General features: G+C 39.9%; 3 protein-coding genes across 6 annotated transcripts in view; 2 read left to right on the top strand and 1 right to left on the bottom strand.

The window, feature by feature from the left end:
* LOC5578728 overlaps positions 1-19,967 on the top strand; it is a 75,210-nt gene extending 55,243 nt beyond the window's left edge. The window contains exons 3-7 of one of the 2 annotated variants that reach the window (XR_002499174.1): positions 1,156-1,264; positions 8,844-9,049; positions 9,113-9,418; positions 9,608-10,059; positions 18,088-19,833. Coding sequence is in view for 1 of the 2 variants with exons in the window: in XM_021839047.1 (XP_021694739.1) it covers positions 1,156-1,264; positions 8,844-9,049; positions 9,113-9,418; positions 18,088-18,171 (705 nt within the window). In the remaining variant the exon portion in view is untranslated. Of the gene's footprint in view, positions 1-1,155; positions 1,265-8,843; positions 9,050-9,112; positions 9,419-9,607; positions 10,060-18,087 lie in introns of both variants that reach the window. The other variant, XM_021839047.1, reaches the window with a different exon arrangement.
* On the bottom strand, positions 518-20,447 carry LOC5578730 (proline-rich receptor-like protein kinase PERK9). 2 transcript variants are annotated; one of them, XM_001663980.2, is made up of 4 exons: positions 20,237-20,447; positions 8,527-8,762; positions 7,025-7,562; positions 518-810 (listed from the first exon to the last, which is right to left on the bottom strand). In XM_001663980.2, exons 2-4 carry the CDS (start codon positions 8,760-8,762, stop codon positions 664-666), a joined length of 921 nt encoding a protein of 306 aa, XP_001664030.1. In that variant the 5' UTR covers positions 20,237-20,447; the 3' UTR covers positions 518-663. The 2 variants fall into 2 exon arrangements, with proteins under 2 accessions (XP_001664030.1, XP_021694738.1); XM_021839046.1 differs by lacking the exon at positions 518-810 and having other exon boundaries at positions 6,415-7,562.
* Positions 10,889-13,683, top strand: LOC110674765. Of its 2 annotated transcripts, XM_021839044.1 has the most exons (3): positions 10,889-11,727; positions 11,785-12,966; positions 13,025-13,683. In XM_021839044.1, the coding sequence occupies exons 1-3, from the start codon at positions 11,616-11,618 to the stop codon at positions 13,402-13,404; spliced, it is 1,674 nt and encodes a 557-aa protein (XP_021694736.1). In that variant the 5' UTR covers positions 10,889-11,615; the 3' UTR covers positions 13,405-13,683. The 2 variants fall into 2 exon arrangements, with proteins under 2 accessions (XP_021694736.1, XP_021694735.1); XM_021839043.1 differs by having other exon boundaries at positions 10,889-12,966.
* Positions 20,448-20,795: the final 348 nt, after the last annotated feature.

Raw genomic sequence — 20,795 nt, 5'->3', positions numbered from 1 at the left:
TGGTTAGAAGACTCAGACAAGCGAAAAAATCTATTGACCAGTGCACACTTTTGCTCTCTTATTTTTGTAAGAAAGCAAGATGCATGTTCTACAGGTTCTATCGACCGGAATGCTTCAATAGAAGTTAAGGTACCCGAGAAGATGAAAAAGTGGTCTGAACCTGGCAAAGCATTTCCAAGACTCATCTCTGAAAAAAAGACCACGAAGCGCACCAGAATCAACAAGTGAACATGAATCACGAAACATCTAGATAAAAAAAAACAAGGATTAAGCGCTGATTTTGAAAATGATTAAGAAAAATGCTGTTCAGTATTTCTTCTGAAGATTGCCGAAATTCCCGAAGAAATTCGATAGGAATCCTACGATGATCTTACAATAAATAGTGATTTTTAATGAGGTTTTCGTGAGAAGTTATCCAAATAGTTCGTCAAGAATCGACACCACCAATGTCGTCAGAAATCCGTTAGAGAACTCTAAATCACGTAGCTAGATCCACGTTTCAGGAGAAGGAAATCGATTTAAAAGTTCAGCGCCCTTGAGCAGCAAGAGTAATTTAATTGGTAGTACCTTCGAAAGCGGTACAAAGATTGGTTAATTCAATTGACAGAGTTTGCACAATTTAAGAATAAACTGAATAATGGATTTGAGATGTAGAGTAACATATTATCCCGTCAAAATGCAGGATGAGGTTGCAGGATACGTAGGATACAGACAGGAAAGAGCGTCTACTTTTGACCATTCACTAGTTTTCAAAGTTCGTCCCCCTAGCATGCTGTTCTGATCGTTCTTCACAGTCAATGGCACCTTATTCTGTTGGGCGACATATAAATTTGCGTTCTGCTTCCACTTTTGCGTGCTCGCAATTCGCTTCCCTAGTCCGATAGCAGCCCTCCAACAGGGCTTCATTCTCCCCCTTTCGGATACTCCTCCTAACAGGATTACAACGGATTAATCGCTCATCACGCCTTATTCTGCTAATCGTCCAGTGAGTACCTGGGGAATACCCTCTCCAGTTCAACTGTATAATCGTTTCACAAATTATAACAACCGTCTACACTGAAATCAGCGTTGTACGTTAGTCATTCACCCATATCAGCATATCCGACTAATCCGCGTCTCTAATGCTCCAAATTTGTTGTCGCTTTGTTCTTGCAGATCCCGCTGGAGCTCGCCCTGGCGTTAGGCAATATCAGCAGCAGCGACGACGTGTTCAATCAGGGCCTGGTCGAGGAGGACTCCATCGATCATCGTATCTTCAGCAACGGTAAGTGGCGACAGGCAATGGATTTCTTTCGCGGCAATCAACATACAACACTGGGTTAGAAACAGAATTTAGCCAGACAAAACCTCTAGCGCATTGGGATGACATTTTTCCGGGTTGGTGTCTTCGGAGACTTATCTTGGGTTTATTTGCTCTCCAATTTGGTGATAAAAATAATTTGAAATTTTGTCTCATAGGTGGCGATGCGATAGAAACGTTTTTATATCGCTTCCTAGACTGCCGTTCTACGCATATTTGTTCCGCGGCCTTTAATACTTATGACACACTTGTGGTATACGTTCCATGGTATAATTATCTTGAAATGATTTCATACTGATAATTGTCTTCATTCAAGATAGCCTTGGAATAAATTTCTTGACAACTTGTACCATGGTATTTGTATCAGATGTATGTCCAAGGTATAAGCTTTACATAGAACATGGGACAAGTAGGCGCAGAAGGGCAGTAGAGCTATTGTGTCTTCGGTTTAGTTTTAGAACGTAAAAAATATGACAAGTTATCGAAGACATCAAAGTTCTAGGATTTCAAATAACAAAGTTGAGGTTAAACATGTAACAAATACTAAAATTTGATGATTTTTGTACTATGTACATTAAAATCGTTTAAAGTGTTATTTTAAACATCATGCGTCAGTCAAATTCGTTAATTTGCGTGTGCTCTACATAAAAAATCTAATTTTTAATAGAATAATTGAAGTTTTGAACAGATTATTGTAAAAATATCATAATTTGTAATACAGGTTGGACTCGATTATCCGGTGTATTGATTTTTTTTCATTCCGGATAATCGAATCACTAAAAGAAAAATTGAAATCTGTGATAAAAGAACTTCCATATTATCTTTTTTCGTTCATTTTTATATGTGATGCAGTGGCGTAGCCAGAAATTATTTCTAAGAACATTAACCTCTAAGAAGAAAAAGAGAGAAGAAAAAAAATTGAGCTGCATAGGTACACAAAAAAAACCTTTTTAAAACCCACTTTTCTAACCTAAGTCCAAAACTGCTAAACCATTCATATTGTATATTGCAATTCTAAATTATCTAAAATTTATACATAAAAACAGAAAAACAAGAACATCAAAATATATATTCCGGATAATCGAGTCTAAAATTCCGGATAATCGAGCCCGACCTGTATTACTTAACTCAAAAAGTTGCAAGTTTCTCTCTTTCGTTTTATTTTCTTGGTAACTATTTTGTCCGTTATTCTTTTTTAGCTCTTTTGGTTCTTGTTTGGCCTCTTATTGTTCCAGTTTAGGCTCTGTTTTCAGGCAAACGGTATTCAAAGTTATTATTTTCAAGACACTCAGTTGCTTCTAGCACTGTTTGTATGAAATAGCAATCCGTATGATGCGATACGGACTAATGAAATAGAATCACACTATATGCTATATTTCAAATGTCAAAGTTTGTCGGATGCATCCTCTATATATTTGGGAATCAAAAAGATCAACTAGCGACTAAGTGTCTTAAAAATAGATATTTTAAAGCAGAGTTGTAAGCAATCACAGCAGACACGTTCTTGCTGACATTCGACATCCTTCGCCTTCATAATTTAGAACGTGATCGGTCAATCGAACATACGAAAGAAAAACGTCAATTGAATGCACATGACCATGATGGTATTGTCAGAAAATGTTCTAGTTTTGATTATTTCTATCTACTATTCTTGATGTCTATGATCGATCCTCTCTGAAATCTACGCAAAGTTTATAATTTATGAAAATGTCATCGTGTCAGACGACATTCATTTCACTTTTTTTTTCTCGATGTTCATTCTATCGCTTGTGTTGTGTGTGTGTGGTAGCTGATGACAAAAAAAAAACAATGACATACAAGCGGAACGAAATTCGCGAGAAATGTCGAATAGGCCAGGGGAAGTGGTTCACCTAGAGTGAATTTCTGTCAAAGAAAAAGTAGATTTTGTATGAGATTTGACAGAAAAATGAATGACAAGTTCATCCACTTCTCCTGGCCTATGAAGACCTCTTGTCTAAAAAAACAAACTGGCACCAAAAAAGAGGTTAGGAGCTAGGAGACATTTTTTTAACGAATATTTCAAAGTTATTTCTTTTTAGGAAACTCCTTTCATGATTTTACTAATAGTATTGCTTGTATGTCTGTATTTCTATTCCATTTTTTTCTTCAGGAATCGATTCAGGTATTTACCCAAAATTTCCTTCAGATATTACCTCCAAGATTATTTCAGGAGATCCTTCAGCATTTTTTTACGGACTTCCGTTGTAGGCATCCCTACATTACATTGCAAGAAATATCGAATGTTTACAACAGTACTTTAAAGATCTATTGTCCAAAAAAAGAGACCAAACTGGAAAAAAAAAGAAAAAAAAAAGAGGCTAGGAGCTAGAAGATAAGATGTTTTTACTTAGAGAATCTTTTCAGACATTTCTCTAGGAATATTTTAAAAATATTTCTTTTTAGGAAATTCCACTTCACGAATAGTATTGCTTGTATTTCTGTATTTCTTATTCATTTTTTTAAGGAATCGATTCAGGTATTTGCCCTATCTGAAGAAAAAGATATTACGGTTATTAGGAAAATTTTCCAGTTTGCGGTAGCCGCCGAGTTCTACCGCAGCTGTCAAAGTTCTACCGCAGGCTTCGAAATCATTCTGTCATTGAAGCAAACAATTCAATCATAGTATGCTTGAAAGAGAAAACGGTGTGGAAAATAGCAACAAACAACAATCATCAAGACGGTATCCAAGGTATCATTGAAGCCTACTGATGATTTACCAGTACAAATCAGTGATGTGACAGCTGCGGTAGCTTTTCGTTGGACCGCAAAACGGAAAGTTTTCCCTGAAATTGCAATATTACCCCCAAGATTTATTAAGAAGTTCCTTTAGCGAAATTTTACGGTTTTACAGAGACATCCCTACATTACATTCAATCATTTCTCATCCATACTAGTAATCCTTTATAAGAGAGATTCGCGGAAGCTGACATTTCTGTCAAAGTGTGGGCCAATCGAGCAGCGAGAGCTGTCAAAGTGTGAGCCAAACGAACATGCGTTATGTTTGTTTTGAACTTTTCTTGAATAGTAATGTAATCCGCTTGAAATTATTTCGGTTAAAGTAATTTTGCATGAAGCGAAAAAATGAAATATGTTTCTTTTTTTAAATTTTTGTCAATGCGATTTTTAGTTGTTGATTTTTTTGGCTGTTTATTAGTTTGGATATGGAGCTCAAAGATCTATAACGAAACCATATACACTTTTTAGCTATGAGGAAGTCATGTCCGTGTTACAATATTATTCTCGACGCCGAGCAAAATCAGCACTGCTGGTCTGTTGCCAAATCATTCCATTTTACTTCCGCTTATCTCTCTATAAAGGATCACTAATCCATACCCAAGTAATCAAATAGTACTTTAATTCGCCTTGCGTGCTAATATACTGCCAAGATTGATTGAAGGGAGGTTCAGTGATCTAAGCAGTCAGTTGGTGCGAAGTGAGGTCAGTTACAGGGGATGTGAAAGTGACAGCTGGCGAGCTGGCTAGCTGGCGAGTATGTATTCATGTATCGTTTCTATGGGAATGTTAGGGATTGTTTACCACAGAAAACAAATCCTACCGGTAAGTGAAAATTTTCTTCCGCATTTCTAAGTAACGTTTACCTTCTTCGTGTGTTTTAGAGGATGTAAAATGCAAGTGTTTTATTGATTAAAGTGAGGAAAAGCTACTAGGATGCTACATTTCTTCTATGACTAGTGAAATTAAAAGCCGAACGAAACGAGATGGAGTGTGGCTGTGAAAAATGTTTGGAGGTACGTCTTGAGTTCGCACCTTCAAACCAAAACAAACTCGCCAGCTGTCACCTGGTATTTCAAAATGGCGAATTCAACATTCTGACACATTGAAGTACCTCCCTTCTAGATACCTTGTATACTGCTACTACACAACTGTCAAACCATATACAGTCGCCTCTCCACATCTCGATATCGAAGGGACCATCGAGATAGGGAGAGATCGAGACAAAGAACCATTTTTTATTGAATACTAGATTGAAAAACACTCCGTTACCAAGAAAATAATAAACAATCAGACGTCATGGCGCATTCCTAATTTGTTTTGAACCCTAAACTTTGGTCTAGTAACCTATGATATTGGACATATCGACATACAGAGAGAAAATTGGGAACGAAAAATGAACAGGCACACATCGAGATACGGAGATATCGAGATAAGGAGGATATCGAGATGTGGAGAGAGAAATTGTATGCAGAATGAAGGGACCTAGGAAATCATCGACATAGGGAGAGATATCGAGATATAGAACATCGAGATGTGGAGAGTCGACTGTAATAGCCTTATAAGGCCAAAAAGGCGAATTAGCGGGCCAATGGTTACTTGGGTACATTCATCCAATTCAATCATTTCTCAAAAGGTTCACACTGATACGTTTTTTTTTAATTCTGTGATATGGTGGCCACGTTATAGCCGAATGTGGAAATTATCTGTGACTGAAAATGTGCCTACCTTCAAAAGCAACAGGGGTACAAAAGCACAGCACCCTTTTCACCCGACCTGACCCAGTGACCCACCGGAAAAAAAAACTCCGGCTACAGGATCATTCCCGAGTTCTTTGGCTACTTTTAGAAACTAGACATGTGTACCAGTATACTGACAAAAAGTTGAAATCCGTTAAGTATACGTTGAGCGGTGAAAGTGTTAGTATATTTTGTTTCACAAACTGTAACAAATAGTGAAGCAAACATCAAAATTTCAAATGCTCAAACACGAGTAATTTTAAATGTTTATATCAGTTCTGTACCCTACGGGTTGAAAATTATTTTGTACAACGCACGCTAATTATCTAATTTGAATAACGCATGGTAACCTAGGCCTTTGGTGTCTTCGACTACTTGTCGTATTTTTTTACATTCTAATACTTTCTGAAGCTCATGAATGCGAAATATAAAAAATCACATCCTAGCGCCACCTAGGCGGCAAAATGTTCAACTAACTTTTATCATCAAAATAAAGAGAAAATAAACCCAAGATAAATCCCCTCACAGATTCTAACCCGAAAGCGAAAACAATGCACAACAAGCAATCCCAAAGCGCTAAAGGTTTTACCTGGTTAAATTCCGTTCCTGGCCCAACATAGGTTCCGGCTTGTTTCAGGTTTCATCGAATAAAAATCTATATTTACAAAATATATTAACGGTCGAACAAAGTCGCATCGGAAACGACTCTTCAGATGTAAAAAATAGAACAATTTTCGCCGTTCGTCAATGCTTAGAACCGCAAAGGTTTCCGCACGGTCGTCGAACCGGTGGCGAGTTTCCGGTTCTTGGCAGCTGTACCGCCACCCGGACTGCCTCCGCCAGGGTGCGTCTTTCGAGGCCACGTTTGTAGGTTGTTGTTGTTGTTGGTATTGGTGTTGGTACCTGAACTGGAACTACTGCTGCTGCTACTGCTGTTGGAACCATCGGCCGCAATGGTGAAGTTCATGATCGCCCGCGATCTTCGCGGCGATGTTCGGAAGCCAGCCGGTGGTACGCGACGTTGTCGATGTGGAGTCCCCGGGGGTTCCAGGGGAGTTTGAGGAGGAGTGATTTCTCCGGGAGGTGGCGGAGGGGATGGCACAGGGGGAGGAGTGTCCGGAAGAGGGAGAGCCTGTGGAGAGGAACTGCTATGAGAGGGCTGCGATCGGACTGGGGAGACGGGTTCCGGATCGTCCGGATCGGGGTCATCACAGAACAGGTTGCGGCGTACTTTGCACGAACGAGGCGTCTGGTCTTCGTAGATTATGAGGGCGAACTGCGGATCGGCAGTTTGCAGGTGCAATCGATAAGACAGTTTGAGCTTGGTTCGCTTGTCGGGGGATTCGGCGGAACCGGTGATTGCTGGGGTGGCAGGCTCCGATGGCGATGTGTCCTCCCGGGGAATGTGATGAGAGGTACGGGTACTCCTGTGCTTCAGATCGTGAGATGATCGTACGATGCCGATCGCCTGCAGGTACTGCAGTTCGGAATAGATGTTCTGTCGGGGTTCGGCCGAGGGCCCGGGACTTTGCGGCGTGAGATGTGGTGGTTCATCGTCTTCCTCGTCGCTGGAGGAAAACGGTAGGAACTGACGACCGGCGGTTAGGGGAGGCAATTCAGAAACGACCGGGTGGAGCCGCGGAGGCGTCTCAAAGCTGAGATTCGGGTCCGGAGAAACGGGTTCTTTGTGTGAGTCGTTGTTTGCCGGAAGATCGTTTCTTCGATCTTCTGCAGTTTGTACAATTAGGTTCTCTGGCGGGGTGCTTATGCTGTGGAATAAGAAACGATGAAACGATTTGTTAGACGGATTTTATCTTCAAATATCAAATGATCAAATAATCATTTCTCAAGATTATCGGCAGTAAATTTCTTCAAGCAGGTACCTCGCACACTTTGACAGAATCATGCACGTTAAGATTATGAAGATACTAATCTTAGAAACTTTAGTAAGTTTTGAGATTCAGACAAACTCTATGCAATTACTAGCAACTTTGATTCAGATAAAACAATTCGTTCTAGTAAAACTTAAAAAAATTCAAAATAAAATTTCAGATGTCTAACCATTCTGTCAAAAATATCTAATATTTTTGCAAAAAATATAAGATTTCGATGCAAACAGGTACAGGTTCTGGTCGAAATTCTGTGATTTCGGTAGAAGTTTCGAAGAAGATTTCTCGGATTCTTAGCAGAGTATTTCAATATTGCTATAGAACCTTTCATATTTTGACAAAAACTTCCAGCAATGCAGATGAAAGTGGAGAAATTGAGAATAAGCTCTGACGGAACTTTTTCGATTCCCATTGTATCAGAGCGACAAAGATTCTTACTATGATTTCAAGAAATCGAAAGAACAAGTAGGTATTTGTGACAGACAGATAAAATATTCAATCCCAACATACAGTTCCACAAGTTACTTTCGGTATTTTTTCAAAACTTCTAAATTTGACATAAAACTATTCTTTACAAGCCTGAAATATGGATAGTCTGACATTTAGACGAGAGAAGTATTCAAAAATCTTGTTGTACTTCAAAAAAAGACACGGAAACCGCCTTCAGTCATTTTACTGCAAGAAGAAGAAGAATACCGAAAAACACGTGATGTTGCTTTCTTAGTTTAATAATATCTCTATGTATATTCGTGGTTCGTGGCAACCGGACGTCTTGATAAGTGAATTTTAACAATTCATAAATTTGCCTAGGCCTTGTTTGTGGCTGCCCGTCAAAAATACTCACGTAGATAGATGAGTCCCGCGTTCCTCGAAGGCTGGCACCGAATCGGCTTGCGAAAATCTCTGCACCAGTCCGTCCTGTTGTTTGTGGCGCATAAACTTGACGATCCGCGATCTCCCCTTAACGGTCACCCCTTTCCACTCGAGGATCGCATTCGACGCCAGGTGACCCTCCAGCCGGTGGATTTCGCTCCCACAAAGCACCAAATACTGTCGTAGAATTTCGCATGGGCCGCTCATCTGAAAGGAGTCGATCGTAGATCGAAGAAACAGATTAGTATTGATGTTAGAATGATCATTGGAATGTTTGTTTATTTGCAGGATATGGCGAACGATCGAGTGGAGAAGTGCCCAAACCAGCCGGATGTAACACCCAAGCGACGATCGTGAGCCTTCGACCAGAGAACAACACCGATCCTCGACTGATCTACAGCCCTTCGTGCACACGAGTGGAACGCTGCAGCGGATGCTGCGTGTCCAAGCGACTGTCCTGCCAACCAACGTCGACTAGGTTGAGGACCTTTTCGGTAAGTATCCCATGGGAAACCCTCTGCAGCGATCACTGTTCAAGACCGATCGTCATTTTCTAGGTCAACGTTCTGGAGTACGTGTCCGGTACGAAGACGCGCTTCAAGAACCGTGATCTGGCCGTAATCGAAGAACACGTGGGCTGTGCCTGTCAGTGCCGAGTCAAGGAAGAGCACTGCACCGCCCTGCAGAAGTACAACGCACGCAACTGTCGGTGCGAATGTAAGAACCTGGACGATCGATCTAAGTGCCTGCAACAGAGCGACATCAAACAGTGGAACCCGGAGACGTGCCTGTGCGAGTGTCTGGATCCGACGGATTGCACCAGCGGGTCGTACTACGATCACAACTACTGCAAGTGCCTTCAGGTAACTGTCCGAGGCCGGGTGTGAACCGGGTTCTGGTGGAATTTCTGTTTGTTTTTTTTTCGCTGTCCACCCTTTTAACAGAGTGGGACCCCTTCAGGGCTGGGACACCGAAGGTGAACCTCCATCAAAAACTAACCGGACGATTTCGTTTTGTTTTCTTCTCTTCCCCATTTTTTACCCCTTTTACAGTACGATTTCTACAGCATACATTAACACAACATGCACGCCAAAAGAAATCCAATTCGAACGCATTACTTTATTTCATCACTGTGTTTAGTAGAGTAGTTAGGCCTGCAATTCCATAAAGGAAAAGAGCATACAATTCTTATCACTTAAGACAAACAATGAAGAAAGTGCCAAATCAATACACACTTTAGTTATTAGAAGACGAACGAATCGCTCGTGCTCGAGAAGCGAGTGGCTGAGACTGCAAGCTATATATCCATTAATTTCAGAAAACATAAATCCTAAATCCTACAAAAATAATCAAACCTACTTGTGTAATTGTAACCGAAAAGAAAACCGAATCGGGTGCGTGTTGTTTTGCTGTGAATGTTTAGTTTGATCGTCCGTCAGGTTCGCCCAGAACTACTCTTATTGGTTGATAGGTTGCCTCGGTACGCGCGTTGGGTTCCTATTCCGTGAGTATATCTCGATTATCATGCATTCATTGACCGTCGACGTCTCCTCCTACTATGCTTTCTAATTGTGGCTTAAATGTGTTGTGACTGCCCGTCTCTCGGTGCGTCTTCCATCGCTAATTAATATGTACCTACTAAAACCGATCTCGGGGTGACTAATCTAATCGCAGGGAAATCCTTCATCAATTAATGCCTACGGGGCTTACGCGTCCCGAGACTAATGTACTAATCGGTAAGGTGCGCGGTGATTTTCTGTACGACGTGCGGAGAATACTGCTAGTCAGTTAACGTCTTTGCTTTATGCGTTTAATTTATAAGTTTATGTGTTTAGTATTATTTATTGTTTAGCTAATAGGAGGGTTTGGTGCTTGGAGTAATATATGCATAGATATAAATCGTAAAATGATAGAGCATTGTTGAAGCCATCATCGATGTAGGTCGTTAATTAGAAAGCGCATATGGTATTTGGTCGCTAATTAGCGATCTTATAAATCGACTATCAATCACAGTAGGCGTGTACATCACATTTATAATTACAGTCTCGGAACCTTATAAATACAGTCACCCCACAGTTATGAATAGCCCACGGATATGGATCAAATCTGTACGAAAACTAAAATATCAGCATAATGAATTGTCAAAATATCGCGAAAATATTTTTACAGTGCAGAACAGTTATCAATGCATCTTCATGCATGTCATTATGCTTTCCAACTGCATAGTGGTTTCTGCGTTCGTGTACATACACGTTACATGTCACCAACACTACTTAAAGATTGCTGGTTGAAAATATAAACAAAGATCAGCTGTTCCCAGCAAAATCAAACGGCAGTATTTTCAACCAGCAAATTTGCGCACGTGTTCGTGACACCGCTCGGCGAGAGCTCAATTCTATGCTGCGAGAAACGTCAAAGTTGCAGTCACCGATTCGACGCATCCAGTTTTATTTACATTTTGTGCTTCCACGTAACGCAGGTGCTTTTCATTCAGAAGGTGTTTTCGAGTATACTGCCCATAAACGCATGTCAGTCCCATGTTTGCTGGGTTTCCTATTCACATGGGACAATTATGCGTTTATGGGCAGTATATTAACCAATATAAATCTGGAACAGCTGTACGGTTCGTTAACTACAGGTAATATTAAGTTGAAAATGTTGCGGAAGTATTGAATTTTCCGCAGAAACAGTGGTTTTTAAGCGAAATTAATTTGATTCATATCTGTGGGAGAAAATGGCGTTTTCCACAAATATGAATCAAGCAGCGCCAACCGGAATTACTATGAATGTGTATTCGAAATTTGTCTCTAATTGTGCCACTGTTTTAGAAAAATAAAGCAAATCCGCAAAATCCGGAAGCAGTACGATGGTCAGATTCTCGAAGAAGCCGTTCGTGAAGCCAAGAAAGTCAAAAACATCCGGGACACATCGAAAAAGTACAACATCCCATTCACAACACTTTACCGACGACTGAAAAACGAAAAGAGGAAAGAGAGACCTGGCCCGGATCCGGTTTTGCTGCACGAGGAAGAGGAACGCATCAAAAACTGGGTGTTTTACATGGCGAGGGCCGGCTTTCCAGTTTGCCAAATAGATGTAACACACACGGTTAAGGACTACGCCGATAAAATAAGACGACGCAACGACCGTGAAATTCCCAATTCCTTCCCAAGTAAGTATAAACACGTTTGTTTGACTATCTCAGGGCTAACAATTCTATGTGTTGTAGGCAAAAACTGGAGTCAGCGTTTTATTGCCAGGCATCCGGAGATTCGTCAAAAGTTGGTGAACAATCTTTCAAAAGCAGGTGCGAAAGTGACAGAACCTCAGTTGCGGAATTGGTTCTTCGAGGTGGAAGAATTGCTGCGTCAGGATGGTATTGATACATCTATTTTCGATAATCCGGAACGTATTTTGAACTTTGACGAGTCTGGCTTTCAACTCGTACCAAAGCGCTATAAAGCATTATGTTCGGATGCCGAAAATACCTATCTTGTGACCAGCAATTCGGAAAAAGATTGCTACACTGCTTTATTTGGCAGTACGGCGGCTGGAGATTTGACACCACCGATGATTCTGTACCCAGGAAAGCGCATAAGTAGAGATATGGTCGAAAACGTTCCAGATGGATGGTCAATTGGAGTTTCAGACGAAGGATGGCAAACTTCGAAGACGTTCTACGAGTACATAGCGAACGATTTGTACCAGTGGCTGCAGAAGAGAGGAACTGAATTTCCCGTTTTGATATTTGTCGATGGACACAAGAGTCATGTGAACATGGAACTAGTGGAATTTTGTATACAAAAAGGATTGATCCTTGTCTCCTTGTATCCAAACTCGACACGCATCTTGCAACCACTGGACAGAAATTTTTTCGGTCCTTTGAAGCAAATTTGGAGCAAGGTACTCAGGCAGAATTTGTTGAAAAACAGCAATGCTCGCATAAACAAGGGAAATTTTGGTATTATGTTGCATACGGCTGTTCAGAATTTTACAAATTCCAAAGAGGGCCTCAAAAAAGCTTTCCAACTTTGTGGGCTTTTCCCGTGGAACGTTGATGCTATTGACTTCAGTACACTACCGGCGAATGCTGATGTATCCCAACAAAGCAACGATACAATCGTAACTGAGGAACCTCAACATGACTATGCGTTACAGCTCCAATACGTTGAAATGGGTCTGAATGAAAATCAGCTGCTACAGTTTGCTGAAAACCGCAACAAAGATTACTGGTATGGTCCGTATGAGCAACTAGCTTTGTTCAATTTCTGGAAAACCATCAAAGATAAATCCGAAGGACTTATGTTTACAACACCTTTGGAGCAGTACACCTTAATCACCTGCCACTTCACATTGGATGAGCCAGTGGAGTCTGTGCCTATGTCATCCGAGGCTGCTACTGAAAACAACGGTAAGTGCATTGAAATCATCTTTACATATATTTTGTTCAAATTTATAAAATGTTACAGCCTCGATGTGCCCGGAGAGTCAGCCATCTAGCAGTGACTCAATGCAACTCAATGAAAATGATCATGGGCTAGATGCAAATAAGGCGTGCAATGATGATCCATTTGCAGACGTTTTGATTTGGCCAAAAATCACCCATGTATCTGGAGCCGCTCCAAAAAGGAAGATTGAGCACATTCCGTCTGTAGCTACAAGTAGCAAATGGCTTGAGTGGCACGATAAGAAGGATGATGACAGGAAGAAAAAAGAGGAGGCAAAACTTGCCAGAATGGAGAAGCGTCGTTTGCTGAATGAACAAAAACTGCAAAAAAAATCAGCTGAATCTGAGAAGAAGGGTAGCAAGTCCGCTCCTCGGGGCTCCCGAAAGAAGAAGGGTCAATAACTATATTTGAATGATTTTTTAAACCTTTCCGAATCCATCACTGTGTTTCGCTTTGGTTGATTCACATTTTGCTGTGAAATAATGAATTTTTTGTTTTGTTTGCTTTAGTTGCTTTCATTGATCCATAATATGGGTCACATTGATCCATAACTGTGGTTGCGTATATGGCTGATCCATATCTGTGGGTATGACATGAATTTGAAATCCACCCAAAATAAAGATTTTTTAGGGCCCAGATAGCCGTAGCGGTAAACGCGCAACTATTCAGCATGACCATGCTAAGGGTCGTGGGTTCGAATCCCACTGGTCGAGGATCTTTTCGTAAAGGAAATTTTCTCGATTCCCAGGGCATAGAGTATCATCGTATCTGCCACACGATATACACATGCAAAAATGGTCAATCGGCAAAGAAAGCTCTCAGTTAAAAACTGTGGAAGTGCTCATAAGAACACTAATCTGAGAAGCAGGCTTTGTCCCAGTTGGGACGTAACGCCAGAAAGAAGAAGAAGAAGAAAGATTTTTCTCAATAATTCATCCTAGTTTTCTAATTTCCATTGAAAGAAATTGAATATCCGTTCTTATACTGGTTTCAGAATTGATGTATTTAGATTAGGCAATTTTTCATCGATTTTATAAATGTGAACTATGGCTTACGTGATCCATAACTGTGGGGCAACTGTACATACCATCCAATTCGAGATTTTGCCTGCGATTTCCTGCCGTGGGTGTTCGACTGCATAGTCCGCAGAACATCTCCGTAATAAACGTATATTCTCCATGTAGGACGCTCCCGAATTTCTACGGACAACTGTGACAAGTCTGTTAGAAGCCGCTCCCGGGCCCGTATACCTCCCCGCCCCAGGTATAGGTGATATGAACGCTCATCACCCTGCTTGGGGAGGAAATCGTGCAGACTCCAGAGGGACTACTCCTCTCGATCTTTTCGAAAAACTCGACTTAGTAGTACTGAACGATGGTTCCGACACTTTCTACAACGGTCACTACTCTAGCGCCATCGACGTCACCGCAGTTAGCCACTCTGCTTATGCTCCAGTGGTACACCATTCCTGATCTTCACGGAAGTGATCATCATCCGATACAGATCACAATACCTACTAGATCTCTGATCACTACTCGTCGTCCTATATGATAGAATGAGCGCGTTAACTGGGAGATATATAATGCTTCTTTTCGTGAATCACTTCGGGCTGCCGATCCCATCAGTATCCCGGACTATAACGATCTCATCCACAAAGCAGCTGAGGCTGCAGTACCCAGATCGAGCAACAAGGTCGGACAAAAAGCGCTTCGTTAGTGAACGCGAAAAGCGGCCAAAAGTGCTTCGGATCTCCCCTCCAAAATTGGCACCTATGCTTAGTGTTTTAGTTGTTCCTCCTCCAAGATCACTATTAAGACCAAGGTACTATCCAAGTACCGTAAAATGGGGTGAAATTGTCACTTTTGAGCGATTCAGTTCTATAATATCTGGTATGATGCATGTATTGTCATCCAAATATTTTTAAAACCTGTACTGGCTGGATATGTAACGCAATTGGACACCTACTCCCAAAAACCAACACTTTTTTTCTCTAAAAATGATTTTTATCTTCAATGTAAATTCAAAACTAGGTTTGCAGAACAAATCTGGAATGTATGAAACAGTTATTTGAATATAGTGCCTTTATAGGTGCCTTGGGAAATGAACCTTTCAACAGTTCATCAAACATTATCTAAAAAATCTGTTTTCAAAGATTTTTTTTTGAAAGTCAAACCAAAACTAGGCAAATCAAGAATATCTATCAAAAGATGCAACATTACAGTGATAATTTAAATCGGATAATAGCTCTCTTGACAGTCTGTTCATGTTGGTAAAATAATGATCAACTTCTCCCCACTGATCAACTACAGCCCGAATTCCGGTACCATGGTAAAGACATGATTTATGGAAATTTTTCCTTACACCTTACACTTAAGCTTACCAGAAGAATATTTCAGAAAGGGGTTCATTTTGCCATACAAAAAAACTAATGTTTTGATAAAACGAACAACAATACTTTTAATAATAACCTAATCATTTAGTCAAGAAGCTACATACAGTATTGGACAAAACATTAGCAACTTTTTCGATGTTCTATGCAAAACGATCAGCTTTAGAGATTTAGGGAAGATGTACCGGTATTTGTCATAGTACCATTATTCGCCACCCCGTATTAAGTACCGTTTCAAGATACGAATAAATCGTTTCGTATTCATTGAATCGCTTTCTGAAAATTAAAAAAAAAAACTGGTTAATGGATAGCCCCTTTCTAGCTTCTGGAAAGCTTTCTCCAACCTAGTACACTGAAAACATTCTACAAGCTCGATCAATTGTTTCAAACCAAAGTCAATCCTTAACAGAATCATAGATTTTACACGTTATTTCACCTTTCCAATCGACACTACAGATTGACGTTGAAAAAAAAAATAGATCGAACTTGTGGATTATGTTCAGTGTATGCATTTTTCTTATCTTTCTGGAAAGCTTTTGCTCCCAAACTATTAGAAATCTGTTCCAAAGCATTCATCCTAAACTTGTGTATGGCTTTCAACACGGTTTCAATCGAAGTTTGAAAGACTGAGCATTTCTCAAGCTTTGATTAAACTTTTCCCTTATTTTGTGAAAGCTCCAAAAATCTGGGAAGCTTTCTCAAGTTTTGGAGAAGCGTCACTCGAACTTCAATGGTTTTTTGTTAAACTGCATAGATTCTTTTCTAAAATAACTTGGAAGCTGTTGTCGAGCTTCATAGATGCTTTCGACATGCTTCTGGCAAATTTTTGAAATGTCTTTTAAAAGTATTTTTAAGTTTGCGTTACCAAATATTATGTTTCTCAACTTTTGGATCCTACACCTAAAAATCAATCGGGGTAAAATCGTCTTGCAGATTTTTTTTTTGTGAAGCATAAGGTAAATGTTAGAGCCGATTGTTTTTTTTTTTAGTTTTTCTTCCTAAGCTACGCGGAAATTTTCTCCAAAGCGTCTGGGAAACCCATTCTCCAGTTTTTGTAAAGCTTTTTGTCGAGCTTCTGTAAAGCTGTTTGTCAACCTTATAGAAAGCGCTTCGCCATACTTATAGGAAGCTTTTTCTCATGTTCCTGTGAAGCTTTACCAAAACTTCTAAGGTGCTTTCTCTTTTTCAAAGTTTCTGTTGGGCTTTTCCGCTAGTTTCTAGAAGAGAAGCTATTTTCCAAGTTAATTACAAGCTTTTTCACAAACTTTAGGCTAGTGTTCCACTATGTTTATGGATTTTTTTTTATCAAGTTTTTGAGAAGCTTTGAGCTTGAGCTTGATTGGCCGCCCGTGGATGCACTCCAGTATTGCCAGATCAGCTGCACTTACACAAGGAACCAACCGAATGACTGCTTGGGACTAACAGGCATCCTCAGTGTATAAGTGCTGGTGATCTTCTATTTTTAGGCAACAATGGCACCTGCCACGTCAGAATGCAGACCAATGACGGGAAGGGGGAGGAATTGATGATGCATTGAACTGACTCCCACGTAGACCGTATATTCCACTGCATCCACGTCAGTTCATGCGGGAGTGTATGGATTGGAGGAAAGGCATGACAGAGAGGTTTGCTTTTGTGGTTAGCAGACTGCCTATGTATCAGGCGTAAGAAAGGCGTGCGCGTGGAAGTAGGAAGCGTTTGGGAAACGGTTTCTTGTCCGTCTCTGGTTCTAGCGTTTGCTATGAACGAATAGTTTGAGTGTGATATATTTAGAATGGAAGATAGAAGCAAGTGAGAGATATACAACTACAAAGTACGAGGAAAGGGACGGGCCTGGGATTGAACCCATGACCTTCTGCATATGGAGCAGAAGCGGTAGCCATCAGACCACCAACCCCGTCTTTTATCAAGTTTTTGAGAAGCTTTGTCCACAAACTTCTGGGGAGGTTTTTCTCGTGTTACTGGAAATATTTTTGCCATACTTTCGGGATACTTTTAATCAAGATTTTGGGAAGCTTTTCCCAACGTTCTTAGAAGTTTATGAGAAGATTTTTCAAGTTTCTGAAGTTTTTTTAATTCTGGGAAGTTTTTCTTCAAGCTTCTGGGAACCTTTTTCCCAAACTTTACTCCCAAAATCGAATTCTGGTAAACTTTTCCCAAACTTTTGGGAATCTTTTCCACTGCTCATGGGATTTTTAAAGCTTTTGAAAATCTTTTTCTCGAGTTTCTAGGACTTTTTCAAGTTTTCGTGATGCTTTTCCTCAGGGAAGCTTTGGTTCATTCGTCCTACAGGGTTACTATATGACAACGTAAAGACTGGAGCTGCGTTCGACGAGCACAGTTGGTGACAGAATGTCTCTAACTGACCATTCGAAACCTGGAGGCAAGTCGCCCTATATTGTTTTTTCTTAGCCAAATGTAATTAGTTATAAGACTGTAATTTACTGTTCAATGAGTTTTCTGTCTGCTTGGGTTTGGCTATCTTCGCTTTTCGCATAAAATTTAAATTGCTTCAACGCACAACTGTATCATATGTAAGAGTTTAATAATGTCAAAATATAAATGCTATTTTACGTATTTAATCAAACCTAACATATTATTTTCCATTGTGGATCTACTACTCCAATATCATAAATTCCATGCTTCGATCATCACTAAAAATGTCCCATATCCCATTTACCGTGCCCCTTTGCAGATCTACTCGGCCACACGCTCCCGCAACCAATCGTCCATGGACCGCAGGCGACTAATTCTGAAACCCGTCCCGTCGTTGTCCTAGTTCGGCATAATCTCCCAAGACCACAATCCGCAGATTGGAACCGCAAAAGAGAGGGTGCCGCCGTTTCCGAATGATGCGTTTCCCAAATGGAAGCGCAACCAGTGAATCAGGAAGAGCCGACCCCGTATCAATCCAGTATACAGATGTTATCGCGAGACAATACAAACGAAGAATGGAAAGCTATAAGAGCACAATGACGGATTATTCGCTGAAATCGACAGTACAAATAAATAGGACGGCATGAAGAGATTGTTGGAGACAAAAAAAAAGTCGAAGAAAATCTACATTTAATACAGTGACAGTCAAAAACACTTGAAGACCACCCTCAATCAAATTTATCACAATCGCTTAATTTCTATGTTTACAGTTTATTGCCATTGTGATTTTGCATCTTTCATGTAATTTTACAGTTCAATTTCACGAATAATGCACTCACAGAGTATAACAATGGTAACGGCGACGAAAAACATAACCTCTGGAGAAGGATACTTGGAGCATTTCTTCGAGTAATGCGTGAAGAAATTCCTGCATAACTTGTGAAATAGTCGCATAAGAATCTCTGAAAGTATCCTTGGAGCCCCTATAATTTTGTACTAGGTTTTATTCACAAGGGAAAAAATACTTTAGAGGCCAATTTGGTGAAGACTTTAGAGATCTTTCATAAGGAAATAGACTTTCTAGAGAGATGCATCAAAATAGGGACCAAGTCTCTAAAAAGAGACCTGCTATCAATCTTGTTGTTATGGATTTTTTGTACAAATCAATCCACTCTTTTGATCTTGGACAAAACAAAGCCATTTTGAGAAGAAAAACTTTGAAATATTCGTTATAGTTCTAATACAAAAACAAAATTAAACACATAATTCGTAGGTAATATACATAGTCCACGCCATTATCAAACTATTTACATGTAAAAACTCCAGTGTTCTGCTAGAAGATAAGATATTCTACAAGAAATCATAGATAGAATTGTATTATATATTCAGTAGACTGCCCATAACTGCATATTTGTAACATTCGACAAAAGTAGGCATTGAGTAAATGGAATGCTAAGTGCGCATTTTATGGCAGTGTGGGAGGAAACTAAAATTTCTAAAAATTACCAGGAACTCAAAAATGCTTATTTTAGACTGATTGTTTGTACAACTCATATCGCATACTAGGTGAATTGTCAGAAAATATTTCTGAGAGAAATTTCATTGCTATCACATTACGAGGCTCATTTATAATCTCAATGTGACTGTTATGCGGTTATAATTACCAATGTGACAAAACAACTTGGTATTTTTTTCGAATTTTCTAGAACAATCTCACAGATTTCAGTAAGTTGATCGAAAGTATTTATCATTTGATGACTCTCCATGGTATTAACTCCATTTTGTCAAAAATGTCGAATGTGACTGTTTTGCAGTTATGGGCAGTAGAGGTATAATGGTATTGTCGCGTAGTTTTTCAAGCTATTTATGTTCATATGAGTTGCTGCTAACTTTTTTGCTCTTTTTATGTTATGCAAATGCGTTTTTCGTAAAATTGAATACTTCAATTTAATTTGTAAATACAAAATTACAAGGGCAATATTATGTTAAAATACAGTTAAATTATTAGCGAACATAAATTGTTTAATGGGGTGGTCTTAAAATTTTATCCGTCATTGTATGTAAAGAAAAAAGGGACATTCCTTAAAAAAAAACGAAATGCTTCGAGCATCTTTTATAAAAGTTTAAATCTCGAAATTCGGGGCTCAAAGTCGGGACGGGGTGAACAATGCCATACCTATTCTCGTTGCACTAATTGCAAACCGAGAGGAAAAAACGGCGATAAGGAAAATGTTTGAGTGAGAATGTTGTTAGGATTAGCATTATCCAAGAGCATGATTTTACCGTTTATCTAGCGATTGTAGGCGTAAAAAGCTATTTATTTTCTATGTTTAGTTGAAGATTTCCACAATAAACGTACGATTCTACTACGGAAAAGCGTTTTGTTTTTATGCAGTTCATAATCCCTCACCCAAAACAGCAGCCATTTTTAAATGCCAATGTCCCAAGAACGAAACACGGGAACGTACCTTTTGCGTAGTTTTTGCACCGTTTCACGACGAACTCTTGCTTCCCGGGTTTGATGTTCACCTTCACTTGATTTTCCAGCGGCAGAGAGCACAGACAACATTAGAAATAATGTTGAAAAACGGTCCTTTTTTGGTGAAAAACTCAAAAAGCACTTCCGAAAAAAAATCGATGCGCAGATAAAAACAATCGTTGCCGTTGAGTTGGGATGGGATAAGAATGTCAGTGCGAAGCAAAACGAAAGAGTAGCAAACAAAAAAGGCTGTTTTTCCGTGTGCTGCATGGGCTCACTGGAAGTGATGCCAGTTTAACCCAAGGTATCTACAAAACGTGTGTGACAAAATGGTATTTTATACAATATTTAGACTACGGGGTTTATTCACAAATTTCATAACGCCAAAAATGGCCATTTTCGACACCTACCCACCCCCTTGTAACGCTTTTTGTATGAACATTTTACAAATTTTGTATGAGCCGTAACAACACGAGGACACCCACCCACCCCCTTCAGCGTTATGAAATTTGTGAATGGGCCCACGCTCTGTTGCCCATTGCACGGTG

Source organism: Aedes aegypti, chromosome 1 (genome assembly GCF_002204515.2).
Source record: "Aedes aegypti strain LVP_AGWG chromosome 1, AaegL5.0 Primary Assembly, whole genome shotgun sequence".
NCBI classification, from domain to species: Eukaryota; Metazoa; Arthropoda; class Insecta; order Diptera; family Culicidae; genus Aedes; species Aedes aegypti.
This window is presented reverse-complemented; position numbering and strand designations above follow the sequence as displayed.

Coding starts and splice junctions, on each gene's coding strand:
- LOC5578730 (XM_021839046.1), bottom strand. CDS start 8,762: ATGAGCGGCCCATGCGAAATTCTACGACAGTATTTGGTGCTTTGTGGG. Junction 7,563..8,526: donor CGCGGGACTCATCTATCTAC/GTGAGTATTTTT, acceptor CTTATTCCACAG/CATAAGCACCCCGCCAGAGA.
- LOC110674765 (XM_021839043.1), top strand. CDS start 11,616: ATGGCGAGGGCCGGCTTTCCAGTTTGCCAAATAGATGTAACACACACG. Junction 12,967..13,024: donor GGCTGCTACTGAAAACAACG/GTAAGTGCATTG, acceptor AAAATGTTACAG/CCTCGATGTGCCCGGAGAGT.